At 51.6% G+C, this 20,680-nt stretch overlaps 1 protein-coding gene across 2 annotated transcripts in view; it reads left to right on the top strand.

Annotated features, from left to right (window-relative positions):
• Positions 1 to 20,680, top strand: part of LOC105188998 (uncharacterized) — a 32,258-nt gene that overhangs the window by 9,779 nt on the left and 1,799 nt on the right. Inside the window, exons 2-11 of one of the 2 annotated variants that reach the window (XR_003114132.1) lie at positions 1,193 to 1,429; positions 9,638 to 9,850; positions 16,449 to 16,681; positions 16,880 to 17,088; positions 17,170 to 17,384; positions 17,565 to 17,774; positions 17,847 to 17,963; positions 18,195 to 18,482; positions 18,610 to 19,105; positions 20,011 to 20,495. Coding sequence is in view for 1 of the 2 variants with exons in the window: in XM_011150787.3 (XP_011149089.1) it covers positions 1,193 to 1,429; positions 9,638 to 9,850; positions 16,449 to 16,681; positions 16,880 to 17,088; positions 17,170 to 17,384; positions 17,565 to 17,774; positions 17,847 to 17,963; positions 18,195 to 18,482; positions 18,610 to 19,105 (2,218 nt within the window). In the remaining variant the exon portion in view is untranslated. The remainder of the gene's footprint in view (positions 1 to 1,192; positions 1,430 to 9,637; positions 9,851 to 16,448; positions 16,682 to 16,879; positions 17,089 to 17,169; positions 17,385 to 17,564; positions 17,775 to 17,846; positions 17,964 to 18,194; positions 18,483 to 18,609; positions 19,106 to 20,010; positions 20,496 to 20,680) is intronic. The other variant, XM_011150787.3, reaches the window with a different exon arrangement.

Below are 20,680 nucleotides of genomic sequence, written 5' to 3'. Positions count from 1 at the left end.
CGCCGTCGACGACGATGATGAAGACGATAACGACGACGACGACGACGACGACGACGACGATGATAATGATGACGACGCGGAGTTGCGTGCCTGCGAAATCGCGAAACGGCCGGGAGGATTGAAAAGCACGCTCGTCTTAGCGCCTGCTCGGAGCGACGCGCTCGGCGATGGCCGACCGGCCGGCCGGCAAACGCGTTGCATTATTCGCGCGGCAATTAGTCATGAGAGATTGAGCCGCGCAGATAGCCGAGAGCGCGGTCTTTGTGAGGAGCTAACAGCTTTCGCGCCGCGGCGAGAATCGCGCGAGCACGAGCACCGGTATTTAAGGCAATTTCGCAGCGTGAAATGGACGCGCACGATCGGACGGAGCGCGCTCGTTGCGCGAAAACGGCACGTATGATTAGCGGCCATGGGGAGAGATTCCCGTGAGCCTCGCGATGGTTAAAAGAGGACCCTTTTTCACTGCGGATTCTTGGAAAGCACTGCAGCGGGGGAGAGAAAATCACACAGAACGGGGAGGGGGGGAATTAATTCGTATTATAATTCCTCCGTGATCACGGGCGAATCGACGGCACGCGATGGCCTGGCGTTAGAAAGAGAAACGCGAGCGATCCGCACGTTAATTAGCACGTCGTTCTCGATAGCCGTCGTCGCCGTACCGAGGGCAAAAGTGAAGCGTTTCCCACGTAGTAGAAACGGCACCTCCCCGACGCGTCGCGCGGCGCTTCGGCCGCGTTAACACTCGAGCAGGAGCCGCGATGTAAATCGTTACTCGGCCGACGACCGAAAACATGCGAACGATGCAAATCTCGCGGATTTCACCCGCGTAAATATTGAGTTAGCTTTATTCACCGAGATATTATATTTATATTTATGCGTATGCGGCACCCATATTTTTTTCTCCTAATGACACAAATTTCTCTCTTACGTGTCATTCTAAGTGTATCTGGAAGATATATAGTTCCCACAAGGTGGCCTTTCGATCATTCATATTTTTCAACATCGATCTCTTTGATTTATATTATCGCGTGCGTTAGACGTCGCCGCCGCTGCCTATCGCATCGCGTCTTCCATATCAGATACATTCCGACGCAAATAAATTTATCTGCTTATCGATACACGTGTTGTTAATTGCGCGGAGCTTAATTCCCCATAACGATGTCAGAATAATAAACGACGCATCGTGTTGCAGGATCTAATAGCGCCGGATGCGGTTATCCGGGTGCACCGGCGCACAGCAGCGTGCGCTTTACCGGCACGGACGTCGAAGACGTGTTGGACGAGGAGGACGCTCTCCTTAAGGACATCATGTTACCGGAGGGCACCGTGGCTACGTACTCCTGTGAACGAGGATTCGAGCTCCTGGGACCCGCGAGAAGACAATGCCAATCCGACGGCATGTGGGCGCCGGAAGGCGTGCCCTTCTGCGGTAAGTGAGCATCTTTCAACGAGTGTCGCGCTAACGATCTCGAACGAGTGTGATAGCGAGCCTATCATCCCGTATTATTTATACCAGCGACGTTGCAGATTCAGCGATTCTCGGCGAGTTTTTCTCGAAAACGGACGTTCGGCGATAAAATCTTAGTGAAAATGTTAAACCCCACCGGCGAGCTATTAATTCCCATTATTAAATATTCAATATAAAACATATCAAACATATAAAATATTTAATTAAATATTTAATATTAAACAGTATTAAATATTTAATAGTAATATTTATTATTAAATATTTTCACAATTAATTCTTAAATGAAGGCTCTCTCCAAAGTCAAACGGAGAAGGAAGTTTAAATCTCTTTTTTGCTTGTTAAAAGCTTATTTCTCCCAAGAAGCTTGAAAATTGTCTCTAAAATTTATAAATACAAACCTACACAGTGGATTAGTCCGAATAGAATAGGTTGGCGGGTAGAGACATCCTTAACGATAGACTACCGTAACGACATGCAAGGCGGATGGCCGAGAGAGCGCTCCGATGGCGCTTCGGGTGATTCGACGCGGTTTCGGGAAGGCAAGTGACCCGATTCCACGTGTCCTTGACCGAGCGGGCCCGACGACGACGGTGGCACAAGAAATGCCATGCCTTGGCGCAGCCAGTGGGGGCAGTGCACCGTTAACTCTGAACCTGTTACCGTCTAAGAACGCCCCGCGGCCTTCCCAACTTCGCGCGCATTCCTCGCACCGGCTTTTGCCGGGCTGTCCGTTGTCCTTGGGCCGGGTCGGGCGAATCTGCTCGTTCTCCAAACGACACCTCTTACCACGTCCTCGCGACGAGGTTCTCGTCGTACGTGACTTCCGCTCCGGGTTGCCGCGCGACCGGCTTACATATCGACCGTCGTCTCGTCTTCGTTGTCTATGACGGATGTTCCAGCGGGGAGACGATTAATCAAACGAAAGGATCAATTTATTTGAGCGCGAGGATACCTACCAGTCCCACCGTCGAGGATGCTGAGGTGAAACCGACCCGACGGGCCCGAGATGGCTCGACCGTGCTCATTAGTTAGTCGTTTACTTGGCGGCCGAACTCTCTCACATGCTTTCTTGTGTGTACGCGCGTATGCTAATATCTCCGTGCTTCTCGGTGGCGAGAAATGGCCGACCGATAATGACTGCCTGATATTCATGCATACAAGCCGACGGGACTGTATTTATCATGTGGAATGCGTTTTCTAGCCTCGCTTAGTCGGTCTTCTCAAGAACGAGGTGACCGATTCTCCTTGCTTTACTTCTCGAATAAACGGAGTGCGCGAGCGAAATGCTCGTCACGTCGAGTGTTTCAGGCGTTTGCGTTTGCGACGTGTCGAAAGTATAATGTCTGTCGACAAAAGAGTTTGAGAAAATTGCGCGAAAATCTCTTCATCTGCGTACGTTGGCTCGTTTCTCTGTGAATTCTTGCGTGTGGAAGCTCCATCTCGAGCGCGTTTACGTTTCCGATACGGCGACATTCAGCTCAATTGCCGCGCGAACGGTCTGCATAAGCAATCATCTCTTCGTCTTCGCCCGGAGCTCGAATTAGAGCCGAGCAAAGAACGAATCGGATCGCAAATCGACCCGGTTTCCAGCTCTAGATCGGAAAATCGCGCGATTCTTCGACGAGCGGACTAAAATTTCTCGCGCTCGCCGCCGCAGACGCGCGTGATTTCTTCTCCAGCGCGATTAGACTATCTCGCGCGTATTCTCGTGCGAAACGTATCGAAGCGCAAGAAAGAGCACGACGAAAAAGAGAGAATCGCTCGCGACGCGGTGAGTCTCACGGCCACGCTTCGCGGCTTCTCGACGACAGGCCGCCGTCGCCGCCGAACTGGTCCAGGACCGCGAGAAGTGGTGCCGTGACGTGGGCGGAAGTGGGTCGCGACGTGGATGACGAGTGCGCGAACACGCGCGCGAAACGCGAGCAGGAAAGAGCAGGAAGATGCGTTCATTAGGTGCTCCGTCACCGAGTCCGCTGACGGTGGCGAGTGAGGAACGTAACACCGAAAGAAATCATGATAAATGATCTATTTAGAAGGAATGAGCGCTCGCGAGAGTGAGAAAAAAGAAAGAGAGAGAGAGAGTCATCAGAGAAGCGGCGTTTCACAAGATAAACGCGGCGAAGAGCCGCGATTGCGGAATCTCGCGAATTAACGCCCATCCAGCCCACACGCCGGCTTAACTTAATTTCGTCAAATTGCAGCGCGCTTCATCCACGCGCACTTTATGTACCTTACGGATTCTTCGTGTAATCCTTTTTTCTCAGGCTCAACCAAGGGTAGATGTTATCGGGGACATTGTCGTTTTAATGCTGTAACATTCTCATCCGCTCGTGTGAGCGAAGCTTGGCACGCCGGCAAGTCGCGTTTGTACGCAAAAATAATTAAATTCTTACGTCAGCCTCTCTAACGTCCCACTTCGGCAAACGAGGAATGCGCGAGGGGATCTCACGCCGTCCTGGCGATTAACTCGCGCGCGCGCGCGCGAATCATGTTCCCCGATCTCCAGTAATAATCAACTTCTTGATCGACCGTAAAAATACGACGTCTCCGTGCGAGTTTCTTGCGACGCGGCCAATGTGGCCGCGCGAATGCCGTCACACGCGAATTACGTCTAAGAAAATGATACGCCAGATATACGCCACTACCCGAAGGAGATAGTAGTCAGTCGAATCGAAACACAGCCGACGCCGTCGATCAGCGGTGCAGCAAGGTAAACGCGCTTTTTGTACACGTGTAACGTAGCATGAACGTAACCCAGACACGTTCGGACAACCCGGGTCTCGACAACGGCCGTTGTTGCAGGATTATGGGTCACGGGGTCTCGACCGATTAGCGTAGAGGGACGGGCGAAGAGCGAATAAAAAATTGCCTCGGCCGTCGGAAGACGGAACCACGCGTCTCCGAAATTATTTTCGAATTTCACGGTCTGCATGTCAAAATCGCTAACGACTTTCCTAACCCGGATATTTTCGGGAACACGGTTCCGCGTCTGCGTGATGCTACTACCAATTACCCCGCGGTAGTTTCCGAGTTTCCAGTAAATTCGCAGGCACTGAGCGGCAGTCATCGTTCTGTTAAATTCACTTGTTTTGCTAAATTTCCTCCGTGGCTAGTCAGTCCAAGGTAGAAAGTCTCAAGCTATCTTCAGTAATACCATCCTGTAACCGATTACATATATTTTGCGTGAGTTGCAAGCGAGCAATTATCTCGGTTGTTAAGATAGCATCCTTTGATAGCGCTTTGAGATATTCCTAGACATCCAATTATCTTATCTATTTTTATATCTTTATGTCCATTAATATCGTTGATGGCGATGTATGATCATTATTCGTAGCGATGTACTTTCGTGATTTATAGAGCGTTACTATCGGAACATATATTTATATATATATATATATATATATTACATATATATTTTACAATGACAAATTATTCTTCTGGGGCAAATCGTAACACGACGAGCTGGCACTTTTTTTTTATCACAGCGATTGGGAAAGTAAGAAATTTTTACGGAGAAAATAGGCGCGATAATGTTTTCAATGGAAATCTGGAAGTTGCAGCACCTAGAAGGGTCGAAGAATTTCCCCCTGGACTCGTCTAGTACGTATTAGACGAGTGTTGGCGGCAACGCGAGCGGCGATGGTAATTTAGTGGAGCGAAATACCGCGCATTCCTGCGGTAATTTTTGCACTTGCTTCTCGAGGCGCGCGGCAGGAAGTACCGTACAATTTAATGACATCGTAATGGTAACATTTCTTGCGCAGAGGGAGGAAAGGTGATCGTCGCGCATTCGCGACCGCGAGTCTTCGTTGTCATTTTGGCGATTGCGAGTGCGAGTGATGTTTGCGCGAAATTGCTCAACTTGCCCGCCCAAGACGGTCGCAGCAGTTTCTCGTGATCCGCCGACCGCGAGGAAAGCTTGCCACTTGTGCACCTGTGCGTGAACTTGACTCTTCGAACGCGTGTACCTGTTCGTCTCTCACCTCAAGTGGGAACGCGATCGTAATTCTCTAGAAAATTCATTCGCGAGCGATCTTGACTTCTGATTGATGATGTCACGACGATGTAATAAGAGGACCTTCGAAAGTCGCGTGTCTGTACCTTCGTCTCTCAGACTCTCGGACGCGCTGAATTCGGCCTGCTGAAAATAAACGCAAAGTTCACGGAACTCGCGAATAAGCGAGCAAACTTCCATTAGTATAGGAAGCCCGATGTTTAAAATAAATAAAAAAAAGAAACTTGAAAAATTCCTCTTACGTATGTTATGTCAATCTGTGTGAAAAAAACGCAAGAGAGCGCTCAACTTTAGTTACTCATCTCCTCTTTTCTTCCGATCTTGCATAATGTTTGATACATTCGATGTGTCAAGTCGTTTATGATATTTTGTTATTTACGTACGACTCGACAAGTTCTTTTTCAGCTTTAATTAAGTGACTTCTCTTGGTTCCTGTTATGTAAAGGCTGCTCGTTTCACTTCTTTGACTTTCTTTGGCCAGTTTTAATTGCATATTATTATCATCTCTTTCACTTCCTCCGACAGAAATTAATTATTCTATCGAGATAACATTCGCAGGCAGGCGAATCCTGCGTAGTTTAACGCGTTTTACATGGGGATCGCCGCTCAGACTAACGAGATTAGCTGCCACATTGGTTGTGCTCCAGACGACATGGTAAAACTTCACGCTAGACATGAAGTCGACGCTCGCCCATGAATCGTTTCCTGTTTTTCGATTTTAAGGACCCATGAACGACGGTACTTCTCTCTCTCTCTCTCTCTCTCTCTCTCTCTCTCTCTCTCTCTCTCTCTCTCTCTCTCTCTGTCTCTCTCTCTCTCTCTCTCTCTCTCTCTCTCTCTCTCTCTCTCTCTTGCGAAAGTAAGGACGTACTTTCTTCTCCGAACAGAGAACGGAACTTCCTGATCGTGCGATGGATCGTGCCGCGTATAGTCCGTTAATTACAAGTTTCACGGGATCATCTATTATTATCGCACTAAATACGAGTTCGATGAACTCGGCGATTTTGTAGGATATGAATCCCGTCCCTCGTTTCCTCCATCGTTCGTATCGTCAGCATTCCCGTAGTAATTGGATGATAAATACACGCACACGGATAAATGAGCGATTGGTATGCCAGCGTGATGTTATTTCGTTCCAATGATTAAACTGAAAAAAATTGCACATGCTCGAAGCCGCGCGATAAAAAATAATGTAGTCGTGCGAGAATGAGGCGAGTAACACCGTAATTGATTTTAGAATGTCCCCCATCACTATACATCATTCGGTCGAAGTAAAAATATTATAAGCAATAAAAAAGAAGTAACTTCCATTTTCGCTTCTTCACATATTTATTTCGACATATTTTCATCCTACTATTTTTCTACACGATCTCACGATTATTAATAACAATCAACAGTGACTCCCGCGCGTTCCGGCCTAGTGACTGATTTTTATCTTCTCGGGAAAAAGTAGGTACTTCTCATCTTCATCGGAAATTATTTATAGCTTGGCCCACAATAATTCAATCTCGAAGCGGAACGCCCGCGCGTCTATCGCGATACAATTACGATCACCGCGCCGGAAGCATTCGTGTAATCGAACCGTGCTCCATATATCTCGTTACGCGTATCGACGGGAGCGATAGGTATCGCGCGAAGATGCTCTCGCACATTTGCGTGTGCGAGAAGTAACTGTAAATTATGAGGTAAGCACGGCATCCGTGCGTTTCTCTTGTGGGAACATACGTGCGCGGCATACGTGGACGTTCACGGGGGCGCTAGCCAGTATGTAGGTTTAGGTCGAGAATGCATCGATTATGGTTTTGTGTGTCGAACCCACGCCTAGTCGCCGATGGAATGTCGATGGTCCCGTCATCAAATAATCGCGCGGACGTCAATGGCCTCTTGACGAACACGCGCGCGTCCGCATTGGCAAGCGCGAGACCGCGAGGCAGGCGACAAGTGACAAGCAGAAAGGAATCAACTGCGCTGAGGAGGACGAAACGAGAAAACGTCTCTTCGGGTCACAATAATTCCCCGACCGTGAAAGAGCCTCGCGAGACTGAACGCGCTTTCGAAGTTCAAGAGCAGTCGAAGTTGAGCGCTGAACTCGATCTGCAGGACACGATCCTCGAGTAGCAAGCCCGTCGGCTCCTCCTCGCCAAGCCGAAATCGACTGCGCAACCGATTGTTCTCCGTCTCTTCGACGAGTTTTCCTCGACTTCCTCGCTTCCACAGGAGCGGAAGGAAAAAGGGAAGGAGAGAGATGCGAAGTGCAATTAGACCCGCGGATCAACCTTACCGAATAAACCTGACCGCGCTATTTCCCAACGCGTTTATATCGGGCTATCTCGAGCCGCGTGCGGCCGGCCGGCCGGCCGGCGAATCCTTTGTTCGCTCTTCCTGCATGCGATGTGCGCTCTTGTCTGTGCATCTCTCTTGTCTCGATTGTGCTCGGCCGCGAGATTCCGGCGGCGAGATACTTCAGGGCCGTGGTAACAGATTGCGCGCAGAAATTATGCCGAGATATCTCGGCGGCGCGGCGCGGGCTCGCAAAATGCTCACCGGCAGCAACACTCGCCGTTTGACGGGATTACGATTCTTCTTACTCGATTACGGGGAATACGCTGCATATTTATGAGCAGCCCGCCGAGACATTGTTCCCGGCGATGATTCGCGCGCTTTCAACATGAATAGGCGATACGTATCTGCCGCTGATGATTAAATCGCGCGCCGTGCATCCGCCTCGCACATTTGTGTAATTCATCGTCAGGTGGCGCGTGTCAAGATCACTTATCGAGTGACATTTATGGCGTTTTCTACCTTTCAACGGCTTCGCCGATCACAATCGACGTCTCGGACGTAACGCGGCAAGGTCGCTGGACGATCTGGCGAATATAGGTCGAGCGCGTCAGAGTATAACCGCTCAAGGACACGGCTGATCGCGCTGATGGCGTCTTGCCCAAGTCCTAAGACGATCCGCGTGTCCGATCGAATTGGCATCGATTAGACGCAATTAAGGCGACACGGGAGCGAGCGAGACGCCAATCTCTCTCGACGTAGCCGCGATCGGCACGGCACGACGCGCGATCGCCCCGCATCGCACACGCGTTAACGCCGATAAAATTCTCACGTTACGGTACAGTAAAACTACCGCAAGGCCGCCGACTTGTTCGCGAATTGCACGGCACTTGCTGCACAAAACTCAACTTGACGACCACGGCCAAGTGTTGCGCCCGATGGCTGCCGTCTCCGATGTGCGTACGGCCGTACGGCTATTCACCCGGCGCGACGACGGCGACGGCGACGGCGACGGCGACGGCTCGCGGTCGACCTTCTTTTTATCGGACGAATATGGACGAGGAGGTGGATACCCCGCGATTTTCTCACGCGCGGGAAATTATCGCCGCGTCACCGCGGTATGCGTGCTAATCGTGAAAAGCGAGAAAAACGCGGCAAGATTGCGCGAGTATAATTACCTGTTACGTCCTCCTCCGCGTGTCTTCTGATATTCTGTAATGCGATGTCATATTTGTCTGCCGCCGGAGCGTGGCAGTGGTTTTACGGGGGGGACTCCCACTTTAATCGACTCGGTAATTACCGCCGAGCGATAGTTAGCGAATAGCTTCGCTGGCGAGAGAGACATGTATGAGACACTTGCGCTGTCGGTCATACACCGCGAGCGAGAGAGATGTCGGTTTCGCGCAGCGAAGCTCTCGTCGATCGAAATGTGACAACACGCGTTCACAATATGGGAAATTCCTCCGCGTGTTTCTCTCACGAGCAAAAAGTATCAGCGATCATCGCTGACGCACGGCAATTGAACATTTCCACCTTTTACGTGTACATTGCTCGCTCGGACGGCTCTCGGAGCGCCTCTCTGAAGCTCTCCAGCAGCAGCGGCAGCGGTGTCCCGCGCTCGGGCATTTTTTGCCCTCAGCTCATAATGAGCGAAACGCTCATCGTACATCACGTTATTTAATCGCACGGTTCTTGCTCTCTACGGTAATTTCCCTCCGCACGTGCAGGCGCACTCGCAGAAGGAGAGAGAGAGAGAGAGAGAGAGAGAGAGAGAAAAAACAGAGAGAACCGATTACGCGGCGTAAGTACCCTCGGAAGACAGTCGATTAGCGAGCATGACGCGATCGAATGTATCAAACTCTCCTGTCCCGCAGTTCTCAACGTGGCCGGCGGCAAGGCGCCGATGCAGTTGAGCAACTTGGACAACGGACTTCCGCAGCGCGCGGTCGACGGAAGTAGCAGTCAGATTTACGCGCCGCAGACGTGCACCCTGACGAAGCCCGATCCCAAACCGTGGTGGTACGTGAACCTGCTGGAGCCGTACATGGTGCAGCTGGTGCGTCTGGACTTCGGCAAGCCGTGCTGCGGTAAGTGTTATACCGTAGTGCATCTATCTGTCAGCGCTTCAGGCCGGCTGTGAGAATTCACCGTTGCGCGGCCGATGGCGCATGAGCGGCCGCGCCGTGTTCTCCTATGAGCGGCGTATACGACGATTGAGCGCGCTCGTCTGGCGCGCGAGCCTCGTCGACAGATTGATTTGACGAATAAACAGCGATGATTACATCGACATTCGCGTCGAGCGCGGAATACGGAGGCTCGTCTTTGTCCGACGAATCCGGAAGCCGTCAGTTTCGCAAATCGATGAAAAGCGAAGTCTCTCTCGCGCGGAAGTGCCACGCGCGCGCGGAACGCCGTTGAAATTGAAATCACCATGAGCGGAGTCGAGTACGAATTCCCGATCCGAGGTCGTTTTATCTCATCGTTGAAGAAGCGGCTTTCGATTTTCCCGTCGCGACGACATCGTCGGGGTTTAAAGTCGAGGCGCGAAGACATTCGACATTCGGGATCTGTCGGGGAAACCTGAAGCGTTTTTCACACGTCAGCCATACGTGACGCGAACTGTCGTATTTAGCGGCGCATGCCCACGATTCCGCGCGGTTGTAACGATCGACGTGCGACGAGATTAAAGGGCGGAATAAGGCTTCGACATCCGGGAAGACCGGCGACGACGCGCCGCACGAACCGATGACTGAGGAGAGGTGGCGCGTGCCGCGGGAAATTGATATTTGCACTGCGGCGCGTTTAGCCGACGATCCGCTCTGTTTCAAATTACAGCTCCGTGCAAAACCGCCGTGCGAAACGTTTCGCGGCGCGGCGCGGCGTTAAGAGCGCGACCGAGCGCGTGGGCAAGGAGAAGCGCGAGAAAAACGGCCGTAAGAAAGAGCGCGCGATGACCGCGCGATAATTGGACGCTCGCCGTTTGCGCGCTGATTTTACGAGCTCGTCAAGTCGCGCGCTGTCCAGTCGCCGCGATCGTCGGAAACGAACGGCGCGGTCGGAGATTCGCTCCATCGCGCGATTCGAATCTGCGAGGCGCACTTCGCGCCGCGAGACGCTCCGTCTCGCTATGAATCCTAACGCGAGGCTCTTATTGTCGAGATAGAATTCGCGCGATACGCGCGTCAACGCCCCGCACGTGCGCGCGCGCGCGCGTCCGGCACTTTCGCGTTTCGATGGCGCGTTTTCTCGACTTTCTATCGATAAATAAGCATCACCGGCAATCGCCGGCGAAATGGACTCGCGATCGCGTTGCAACTGCAGAGCACGGTCGCTAAACAAACGTGACATTAGACGCGCGTGTGCTCCGCTGAGCGCGTATATCACAGTGATTCAGACATGGGCTGTGTGAGTGTGTGTGTGTGTGTAATTTCGCCTATACTTCGAATCTCCACTCTCGCAGGAGACTTTCCTTCGCTTCTTTGCTCTTCCTTACATTTTCGCGATTGTCTCTCCCCGACGGACGCAGCTTGCCTCTCCCCGACGCCACGCCGCGCCGGCGACCGAATCGACGCGAAAACGAAATGCGAATGTCGGCATAGTTTCGCGGCTGTTCGCGCGGTGGTTTTCGCGTTCGCCGACGACCGCGACGCGCCGACGTGGTCGAGGGGACTTGGATGCCCTTCGGCGAGCATCCGGCGATCTGAAAAATCACGGTCGTGTCACGATCGATCGGCCGGCGGCGCTTTCGAGAGTTTACAGCGGAGCGCTCGGGAATCTCGTCCAACGGAGGCGGACCGCGAGCCTCGTTCGAGCGAGCCGTAAAATCCCGGCATAAAATTCACGCTTCCTGCCACTTCGGTCCGGTCGAACACGCCGTTCGCATGCGAGATCATTTAGAAACTCCCGCGCGACGAGAGTGAGAGTCCTTCCACTTTCGATTGTTAGAAAACCGCGTCCCACGGTGCGCGCTGCAAGCGACGTGCAATTTTTCCAACGACGTTCGCTCGAATCGCGAACAAATGTCTCCCTCTCTCTTCCTCCCGATCGCCAGCTGGAAAGTCAGCGGATATTCGACTGCGGAACTACGAGTATCGACTTTCGCGAGCCCTTCCAAACGCGTGACGAAGGTCGACAGAGGACAGCTGGACTCACGACTGCGAGCGTTATAATCAATTTTTTCCTGCGGGTAATTCATTTTGCATTGTTTTTATTATTATTGTAGTAATTACGGTTGTACGAAGAGTAACACCTCTTGTGTGCCGAGGAAAAAGGTTATTTTGATGCGCGAGCGCCGCTCTCTCGAGCTGTACTTTCGTCTCTCTTTCCTCGCACTACCACATTAATTAAAAACTACAGCTGAGGAGAAATGCCGGCGCGCTTCTTCAGCTGAAATTAAAGTTATTGAATAATTCTCCCCCGTCGCGCTGATAATTCTCCTCGCTTTAGAAACGAAGCGCGCGCCTCTTTAATGAAAAGATAATCGTCGCATGATTCTTCTCGGCTGGGCTTTCAGCCGCTTCATTTTTACTTTCAAATATGCGACTTTCGACTGCTTTTAAATGCGCGCGCCCGCTCGTAAAGAGGACGAGAGGAGGCGAAGATCGAGAAGAGATCAGCGACCGTTTGCGGAACCATGTTTCCTGCGGCGGTCGCTTGCGCAGGAAGGAGAAGCGGCTTTTCGATCCGATCGCGGCGCCGATAGCGCGCGAAGATCTCGCGCGGAATTAATTGAATCCAAGCGCCTCGGCAACCGCGATCCCATCTCGCCTCGAGATACGGAGGGCCCTCGCGGTGATGCACGAAAAACGCGCGTTATCGTTTCGAAAGTTCATTCGCTCTGTCCATAAAGCCGTAACGAGCGTCTGTCTGGCCGAACCGGCGGAAACTTTCACCGTTAAACGACTGATAATAATGGCATTGTTGGTAGCTGGACGCGCTGTTGCCTCGCGCGAGGCAAGAAGCGAGAGCACGTCTCGTCTGCCCCGGCCGGCGAAAACGCACCTTCCCTCTTCCCTCCTCCTCCGAGTAAAAGAATCTCCGTGCATTTCCGTGCGTTACTTCGCGAGTCGTTGATCCACGGATTAACGCCGAGATCACCGACGACCGACGGACCTGTTTCCGTGAGATCCTCGGAAAACGTGAACAACGCAAAGGGAAGAGAATCGTTCGTTTCTTTCAATTTCACTCACTAAAAGACACAAAGCGCGTCGTCGTAAATCTCTGCGATTTCTCGAACTGCAAGTTCTCGCCTGTTTTGGCAGTTCCAATGTTGACGGAAATCTGCGGGGTTGATTCGGAATCCCGGAGAAATTCAAAGACCCAATCTCGATTCGATATCAACCGATTCGATCGGTTGATCCTCGGCGACTTCCTCGGCGCGATTTCCTCCTCTCCGCAGCATTCCCCGCGCAATCCAGCGGGCATAGTCATAGCACCGGATGAATTATTCAATCGCGATAATCGACGATCTGCCTGGATTGGACAGACACGCGCTGCGCGAGTCGGACCCGCCGCAAGCGCAACGCGCCGGGAACAATGGGCCTCGGCGTAATGCGGCCCATCCTAAGCAGCTGTTTAGTCACGGCTCAGCACCGGCGAGAAACGTGACGATAATTCCTCCGACGATAATCCCCAAGCCACGCACGCGCGCGCGCGTGCGTAATTAAACGGACCGCGTATTCTAATTACGCCGGGCGAAAGAGCGGCTTTCTCACGTCGCGGCTGAGCGGCGAAGGAGAATCGGACCGTTCGATTTCGGCGGCGCGCGCGCGAAAGCGCCGCAATGACTGGGCGCGGTCGGGCGAAATGAGATTAAAGTCCACCCCAGCGTGGTTACGATGACGCGCGATGATGATCCTCGACGTCGAGGCGGGCTTTCTTCCTGTGAGAGAGCGCGATCCGCTGGGCGCTTTACAGGCTTCGACGAGTTTTTTACACGCGGGATTAATGACGTCGTGTTGTGCCGCTTGCAGCGTGCGATGGATTCTACTTGGACCGTGTTTCGCGACGCTCGCTTCCAGCAGAGAAAATGTATAATTCGCGTTACACGAAGTAAGGTAAAGTAAGGGAAGTAAGGGAAGTAAGGTAAATGTTCCGGTAGCTGGACGTTTAAGCGTAGGTCGTTGCAAGAAATACAATATATAATATTAAGAATAGTTTTGATATAAATATTTACATTTGCTCGAAAACTTGAGATTCCCTTAAGCAGAGAAGAATGTTAATTAAACCAATGTATATATCTATTATTAATTAAATGTTTATTATTCATTACTTTTATTATTATGTATATTATTCATTACTTAACATAAATTATTAATTCATGTTAAGTAATGAAACGCATTAATGTGACCGGTGACCGGTATAGGTTATGGCCCAGTGTTCGGAAATATTTGGAAATAAGTGCAAATTAGAAAAAACCTCAATTAGAAAATTAGTATGCGCTAACGGGAAATAATATAAATATAGATGCTATCTCTTAATAAATTTATTAACGATTGACCATTATTTTACCAAACCATAAGTGCATACTTATTTAATTAATTTTTATTTTAATACAAAAGTATCAAGTATTGAGTATATTTTTTTTCCAACTAATTAATATTGGAAGAATATAGGAACCGAGTAGAAAACTCGACACTCTCCTTGCGGAAATAAAAATATTCCACTCGTTGAAGTTTCGACCAGTTTGATTGTTTCCGGTCGCGGCGGCAGAACGGTAACACGTCATTCTTCGTTGAAATTTTCCGCCATGTGACAAATATTGGAGGTTTTTTTTACAATAATTATTACTTTCATTCATCATTGTTAAAATAGATAGTAAATATTTTTTTCAAAGTGAACGGATACTGGGACGTTTATCTCATGAATCTCCGCGCGAAGAGAATTCTGTCGATGCGACCGGAAAAAATAGAGACCGAGTAGAAAACTCGACACTCCCCTCGCGGAAATAAAAATATTCCACCCGTTGAAGTTTCGACCAGTTCGATTGTTTCCGGTCGCGGCGGCAGAACGGTAACACGTGATTCTTCGTCGTCAATTTTCCGCCATGTGTCAATGAAGGCAGTCGCTTCGGACGTTCGACGACTGATTTCACAGGCGCGGCACAATCCTTTCCTCCGATGCCGAAGAGTTTCTCCCTTATCTCACTCGCGCGTTGCATGACCGCTCACTCATTAGACGCGAGAATAGCGGCTTACGCGCGCGCAATAAGAAAGTACGCACCCGTGCGTGTGCACGTAAGCCTCTCCTAAACCGGGCGATTTTACCGAACGTCGTCGTCGACGTGAGGTCGGACGCGCGACGCGACCGACGTCGCGGGGACAAAACGTGGAAAGCATGTAATTGCGGCTTGCAGCTACGTACGGCCGTGTCCCGTCCCGTCTCGTCTCGTTCGCTCGGCTCCGTCACAGCTGGGATACTTTGTGGGTCAGAAGATGTAGCGCTTGCCGGATTGCCGGAGATGATTTTATCTGTCCAGATACTACGCTCGCAATCGGCCAGTGCGCGCGCGGGAACGCGCCTTGTACCCTCTAAACTAAACCGCAAGTGAAAGCCCGTCGCCGGCCGCGGTCCTCGATTTACGTTAACCCGAGTACGTCAACGGAGCGCGGCTCGAGACCTAATTAGACCGGATGACTTTGTTAAGTGCGGACGATATCATTGCGATATCGACGCGGTATCTACTGCGGGTTTCTACGCGTAGATTTGTTTGTGTGTCTTTCGCGCGGAGACCCAGAGAGGAGGGAGGAGGCGCGTATCAATAAAAACCGACGCGATTTGCCGCGGCCGTCGTCGCGTATTTAATCCCTTCGCGGCGGTCTTGTTAGTAGAAAGTCAACTCGCGCGAAATTTGATCCGCTCAAATTATCATGTCAAGACGGACGCACGCGTCGTCGGCGCTTTTATTGCCCAGACGTGTGATTATCGCGCACTTTATGATGAGGTGACGCGGAAGAGAACGCGCGATAAGCGCGAGATAAGTCGAATTAAGCTCATGAAGCTGCTGAATAAAATGATCGGTCGGCCGACGACGCGATTCTTTCCCGGGAGGAATCTGCGGCACGAATGCGACGGCGAATGTGAAACGAAAACCGCGCGTTCGCGTACGCACTCACGTACGCTGCATACAACGAGCCGTTCCTGTACCGTTTGAAAGTCATCGTTCTGTCCAAATGGCAGTCTCTTAATTTGTATTTCAACGGACTATCGGGGCCGTGCGCGTGCAATTATCGCGACTCATTGACACAGTTGGAAGCAACGACGCCGGCCGGTAACGCCGTAAATGCATACCGTTAATTGCCCGCACTTGGTCGCGAGCACGCGGTCTCCCCGGCGATTCGCAACGGTCGTCGCGCGATCGTGAAAAATTCGCCGATTTTTCTTCGCTGAGATTACGCTCAGCCGACTCGCCCCGGATCGTAAAGCGCTCCGATAATTGTTCGTATACTCGAGCGAGGCGAGTATATTACAGCCAACGAATGCCAGAGTACGAATTTTAACGGACCAACGTCCATGCAATTACCGTGTATTATTATTATTATTATTATTATTATCATTATTATTATTATTATTATTATTATCGTTTTATTATATCAGTATTATTATTATAGTAACATTATTAGTTTCTAATTATTATTATTGAGTACCTCGGATTGACCGATGAATAATCGCTCAAACGACCCGCAGGTGTTGGCATCCCCGGCACCATTGTCGTTCGAGTCGGCAACAATCGGCCGGACTTAGGAACGAATCCCGTCTGCAACCGCTTCACCGGGTCATTGGAAGAAGGACAGCCGCTTTTCTTACCTTGCAATCCACCGATGCCCGGAGCCTTCGTCTCCGTGCACCTGGAGGCCATGTCGCCCTCCGAAATCCCGGTGCAGCTCTCCCTGTGCGAGGCATTCGTCTATACCGATCAGGTACGACGATTTAGCAACTAACGCGAAACGTTACGAAACGCTCATCCCGGGGCAGAGAGAGAGAGAGAGAGAGAGAGAGAGAGAGAGAGAGAGAGAGAGAGAGAGAGAGAGAGAGAGAGAGAGAGAGGGGAAACGGAGACGATATCGCGCGCTCGTCTCTTATCACTCGTGACTGATCCCACGAAAAAATGAACACAGGCACTGCCGATCGAGAGGTGTCCTCAATTCCGGGACCAACCGCCGGGGTCGACGGCGACCTACAACGGAAAGTGCTACATATTCTACAATCGCCAGCTGATGTTCAGAGAGGCGTTGTCCTTCTGCCACAATCGCGGCGGTACTCTCGTGGACGAGAGCAACCCCGCCCTGCAGGGTTTCATCTCGTGGGAGTTGTGGAGACGACACAGGTAACATTCGAAAAGTGCAACGCAACTTCGAACTGTTCAAACAAATCGACATGAAGAAGAAAAATTCCCTCGTTGCCGCAGGAGCGACACGTCCAGCCAGTATTGGATGGGCGCGGTTAGAGACCAGAAGGATCGGACGTTGTGGAGGTGGACCGAAAGCGGCGAAGTCGTGTCCGTCTCGTTCTGGGACCTGCAGCAGGGCCTGGTGGAGGACTGCGCCCGATATGACGGCGGCAGAGGCTGGCTTTGGTCCGATGTACCTTGCACAGCCCGGCACAGCTTCATTTGCCAACATCGTGAGTATCATCCAGGCTCGCGCGATGCTTTTAATATGTTGCTTATTATCGCACGCTGACGTCCACCGATTATTTCAATTTACTGTTTCGATGCTCAACTCTCTAGTTCGAGCCACCAAACGTACGTTAACACGTTGTGTGTCAACAGCCGTTCTAACAATGACGGTTTTACTCTTGCAGAGCCTCGAGCTTGCGGCAGACCTGAGCAGCCGCCGAACTCCACGATGACTGTGATCAACACAGTCCAGGCATCCAGGCGCTCCGCTGGCGCGTACGAAGTCGGTGCGACGGTGGAGTACAGCTGCAACGCGGGCAGCCTTCTTATCGGGCCGCTGAACCGTACCTGTCTCGACACTGGTTTCTACAACGACTTCCCACCGGTGTGCAGAAGTAAGGGACAGTCGTTGAGAACGAGTTCGCGAATGTGAATTCGTCGCTACGTAACGTTCTTCTCGTTTTCAGACATCGAGTGCGGCTATCCAGCGAGCATAAAACACGGTGGCTACACACTTATCAACAACACCGTCAGTTTCCTCAGTCAAGTGCTCTATTCCTGCGACGAGGGATACGAGATGACCGGTAAGTAGTGTAACGGTCAATTGCAACTCCGCATTCGTGATCACTCGCAAGGCCTTCAGAATTCAGTTTTAAGACAGCCGCAGGAGCGGAGAGTACTTCGATTCTTTATTCGACGCCAGCCTTTTTCTAACAACAGCTTCATTGCAGTTTGAAATCATTCGATTAGTAAATTCGATCAACCTCAGAGGCTAGAAAAATATGATTAAAAAAATGTCTGATCCGCGATTGCAGGACGCGCCCGATTAATTTGCGACTCCGACGAACGCTGGAACGGACCACCACCGCGATGCGAGCCGATACTTTGCGATCCACCGGCTATGGTCGCGCACAGCCAAAATGACGTGCAGACGATCGACGAGGACGGGAGGAGGATCTCGATAGGGAACAGTACCAATCAAGGTGTGCTGGCCGGTAACATCGTCGTTTACACGTGTGACGAGGGTTACCGGCTCGTCGGTTTCCGGCAGTTGCTCTGCTTGACTACTGGACTGTACGATCACGTCGCACCCACGTGCGTAGGTATGTAATTTTATAATAAATAAAGATGAAGAGAAGATGCTCGTTGTTATATTTTTAATATTCTCTGTTCTCCAAATATCCACTTATACACTCGGAGGAACTCTTCACTCTTAACTCTTCATTTCAGAAGAGCCACGGACAACCGTGACTGTTCCCTCTCGGGCGACGTTACGTCCGTTGAGCCCGAAGGTCCGGCCGTACTTGACACCGCGAATCAGGACGACGACGAGCGCATCCACGGTCATCACTACCAGCACGACCTTGCCACCCAGGAACATACCGAACACGGCGGAATTACCGGCCACAGTGAGGGAGACCGTATCGAAGAGGCCGAGCGTCGGGCTGAACAAACCCGCACCATCTCCGTCAACGGTGCTCAACGACGCCGGCAGTGATCACCCGCAGGACAACGAGATATCCGGAAGCGGAGTCGACCATGCTCAAGCGGGCGTCGGAGCGGCCGTGCCGGAACCGTCTGGCCCGTTCAGGGTGGACAGCGCGGAGCAGCCAAGCGGCACTCACCAGGCCAAGCTGAATCTCGGCGCCGTGATCGCTCTGGGGGTGTTCGGCGGCTTCGTGTTTCTCGCCGCGGTGATCACAACGGTCGTAATTCTTATACGCAGGTAAGGGCAACAAGTGTCGCGTCGAGCCGAGCTGAGCCGAAGCGAGCCGGCTTCGAGGATCATTGTCCTCGTCGCGCATCTCCCTTCTCTGTTTCTCTGATGACATACCGTAGCACATACCTCTCTATATATACATAAACGTTTTCGAGCGGACTGTACATTGTATCGCTTATCTTGTATTTATTTGATCTATTCTCTATACCCGCTCGTCCACCTGTCTGTCTTCTACCTAACTTGTGATACATAATACGCTGCATTGCAATCTGTATTTCTCTCTCTCATAGAGGATGATCTCGCCCATGCTTACCGAAGTCGCGTGTACATGTCTCTCGGACGAGCCTCTCGATCGCGAACATCCGCGATATCGTCGCGAGTAGGGCCGCGCGCGCGCCCGGGGATAATACTACCACTATTACAACAACTATTAGTACTCGAGCCTTCATTCACCGATCATAAGCTTCCTGTAATTTAGCCAGAAGAACTTACCGCGCGGACGACGTGGCCTAGAATTATGTCGCGCGTTCGGTCGTTTCAGCCGCCGATTAGAAGTTGCAATCGTTGTAATCCGCTTCACGATGAATTCTGCTAATTTGGGTCACGTTGTCGAGACCAATGATTCTTCACGTCGGTCTCGCTATGCAAGAGGCTACGCTATTCTTTCAAGCGCTAACGTGTTGAAGATCAGCAAATTTACCAGCGAGTCACCTTCTCCCGCTAATTAATCGCTTGGACGTAAAAATGAAAACTACTAAAATGAAAATGTAGCCATTGAACGAGACACGATTGAGAAACATTGGTGTGCACCGTGCGTTGAGAGATCTAAAACGCCAGGTGAGCCTGGCGGAGATAATCTGGTCTCCCACAACGACAATTAACACGGAGTCCGTTTGCGTTGCGGTGGTTAGCGGCAGTGGCAGCGTCAGAGGAAGGCGCCGCAGGGGGCTCGGTGGGGTTGGTGCGCTGAGGGGTGGCGATAGTGGTGGCCTTGGGAGGGGTGACACCGGAATGCCCTCGCGTTGGTATACGCTACTGGCGCTGCCCTTCCCCGACCAGCACCTGGGGCGCCGCGACCTCACGGCTCGCCGCGGTAGCGACCACCCTTACTCCTTCAGCCTGTCGGCGGCGCATCGTGCCGGCTACTTCTCAAATCCTTCTCTATAGACCGTCACCATCACCGCCACCGCCACCACCGCCGCCGCCACCGCCGCCGCCGCCCCTCCCTCATACTCCCGCCGCCGATAAAGAGAGAAAGCGAGAGAGAACCGCTCCCTATAAAGCCCGCAACCACCACTACCACCCCAACCCTCCACGCAACCACCGCCCACCACATCAACCATCATCACGTACCACCAACTACCACGCGCCACCTTCGCGAGTGATACTAGTCAAGGTAAACGAGAGCAAGGTTTCTACTTGAGCACCTGCCTTAGCGATAGTTCTCGTTCTCCGACGTCCACGGCCACGGCCACGTTCACGTTCACGTACACGTCCACGACACACCTACGGATTAGATGATGGCTTGGTAGGGCACGCATACGACCGCACCAACACTTTCTACGCGCGGACGAATGTCGC

This window comes from Harpegnathos saltator, unplaced genomic scaffold, assembly GCF_003227715.2.
Source record: "Harpegnathos saltator strain DR-91 unplaced genomic scaffold, Hsal_v8.6 scaffold785, whole genome shotgun sequence".
Classification (NCBI taxonomy): Eukaryota; Metazoa; Arthropoda; class Insecta; order Hymenoptera; family Formicidae; genus Harpegnathos; species Harpegnathos saltator.
This window is presented reverse-complemented; position numbering and strand designations above follow the sequence as displayed.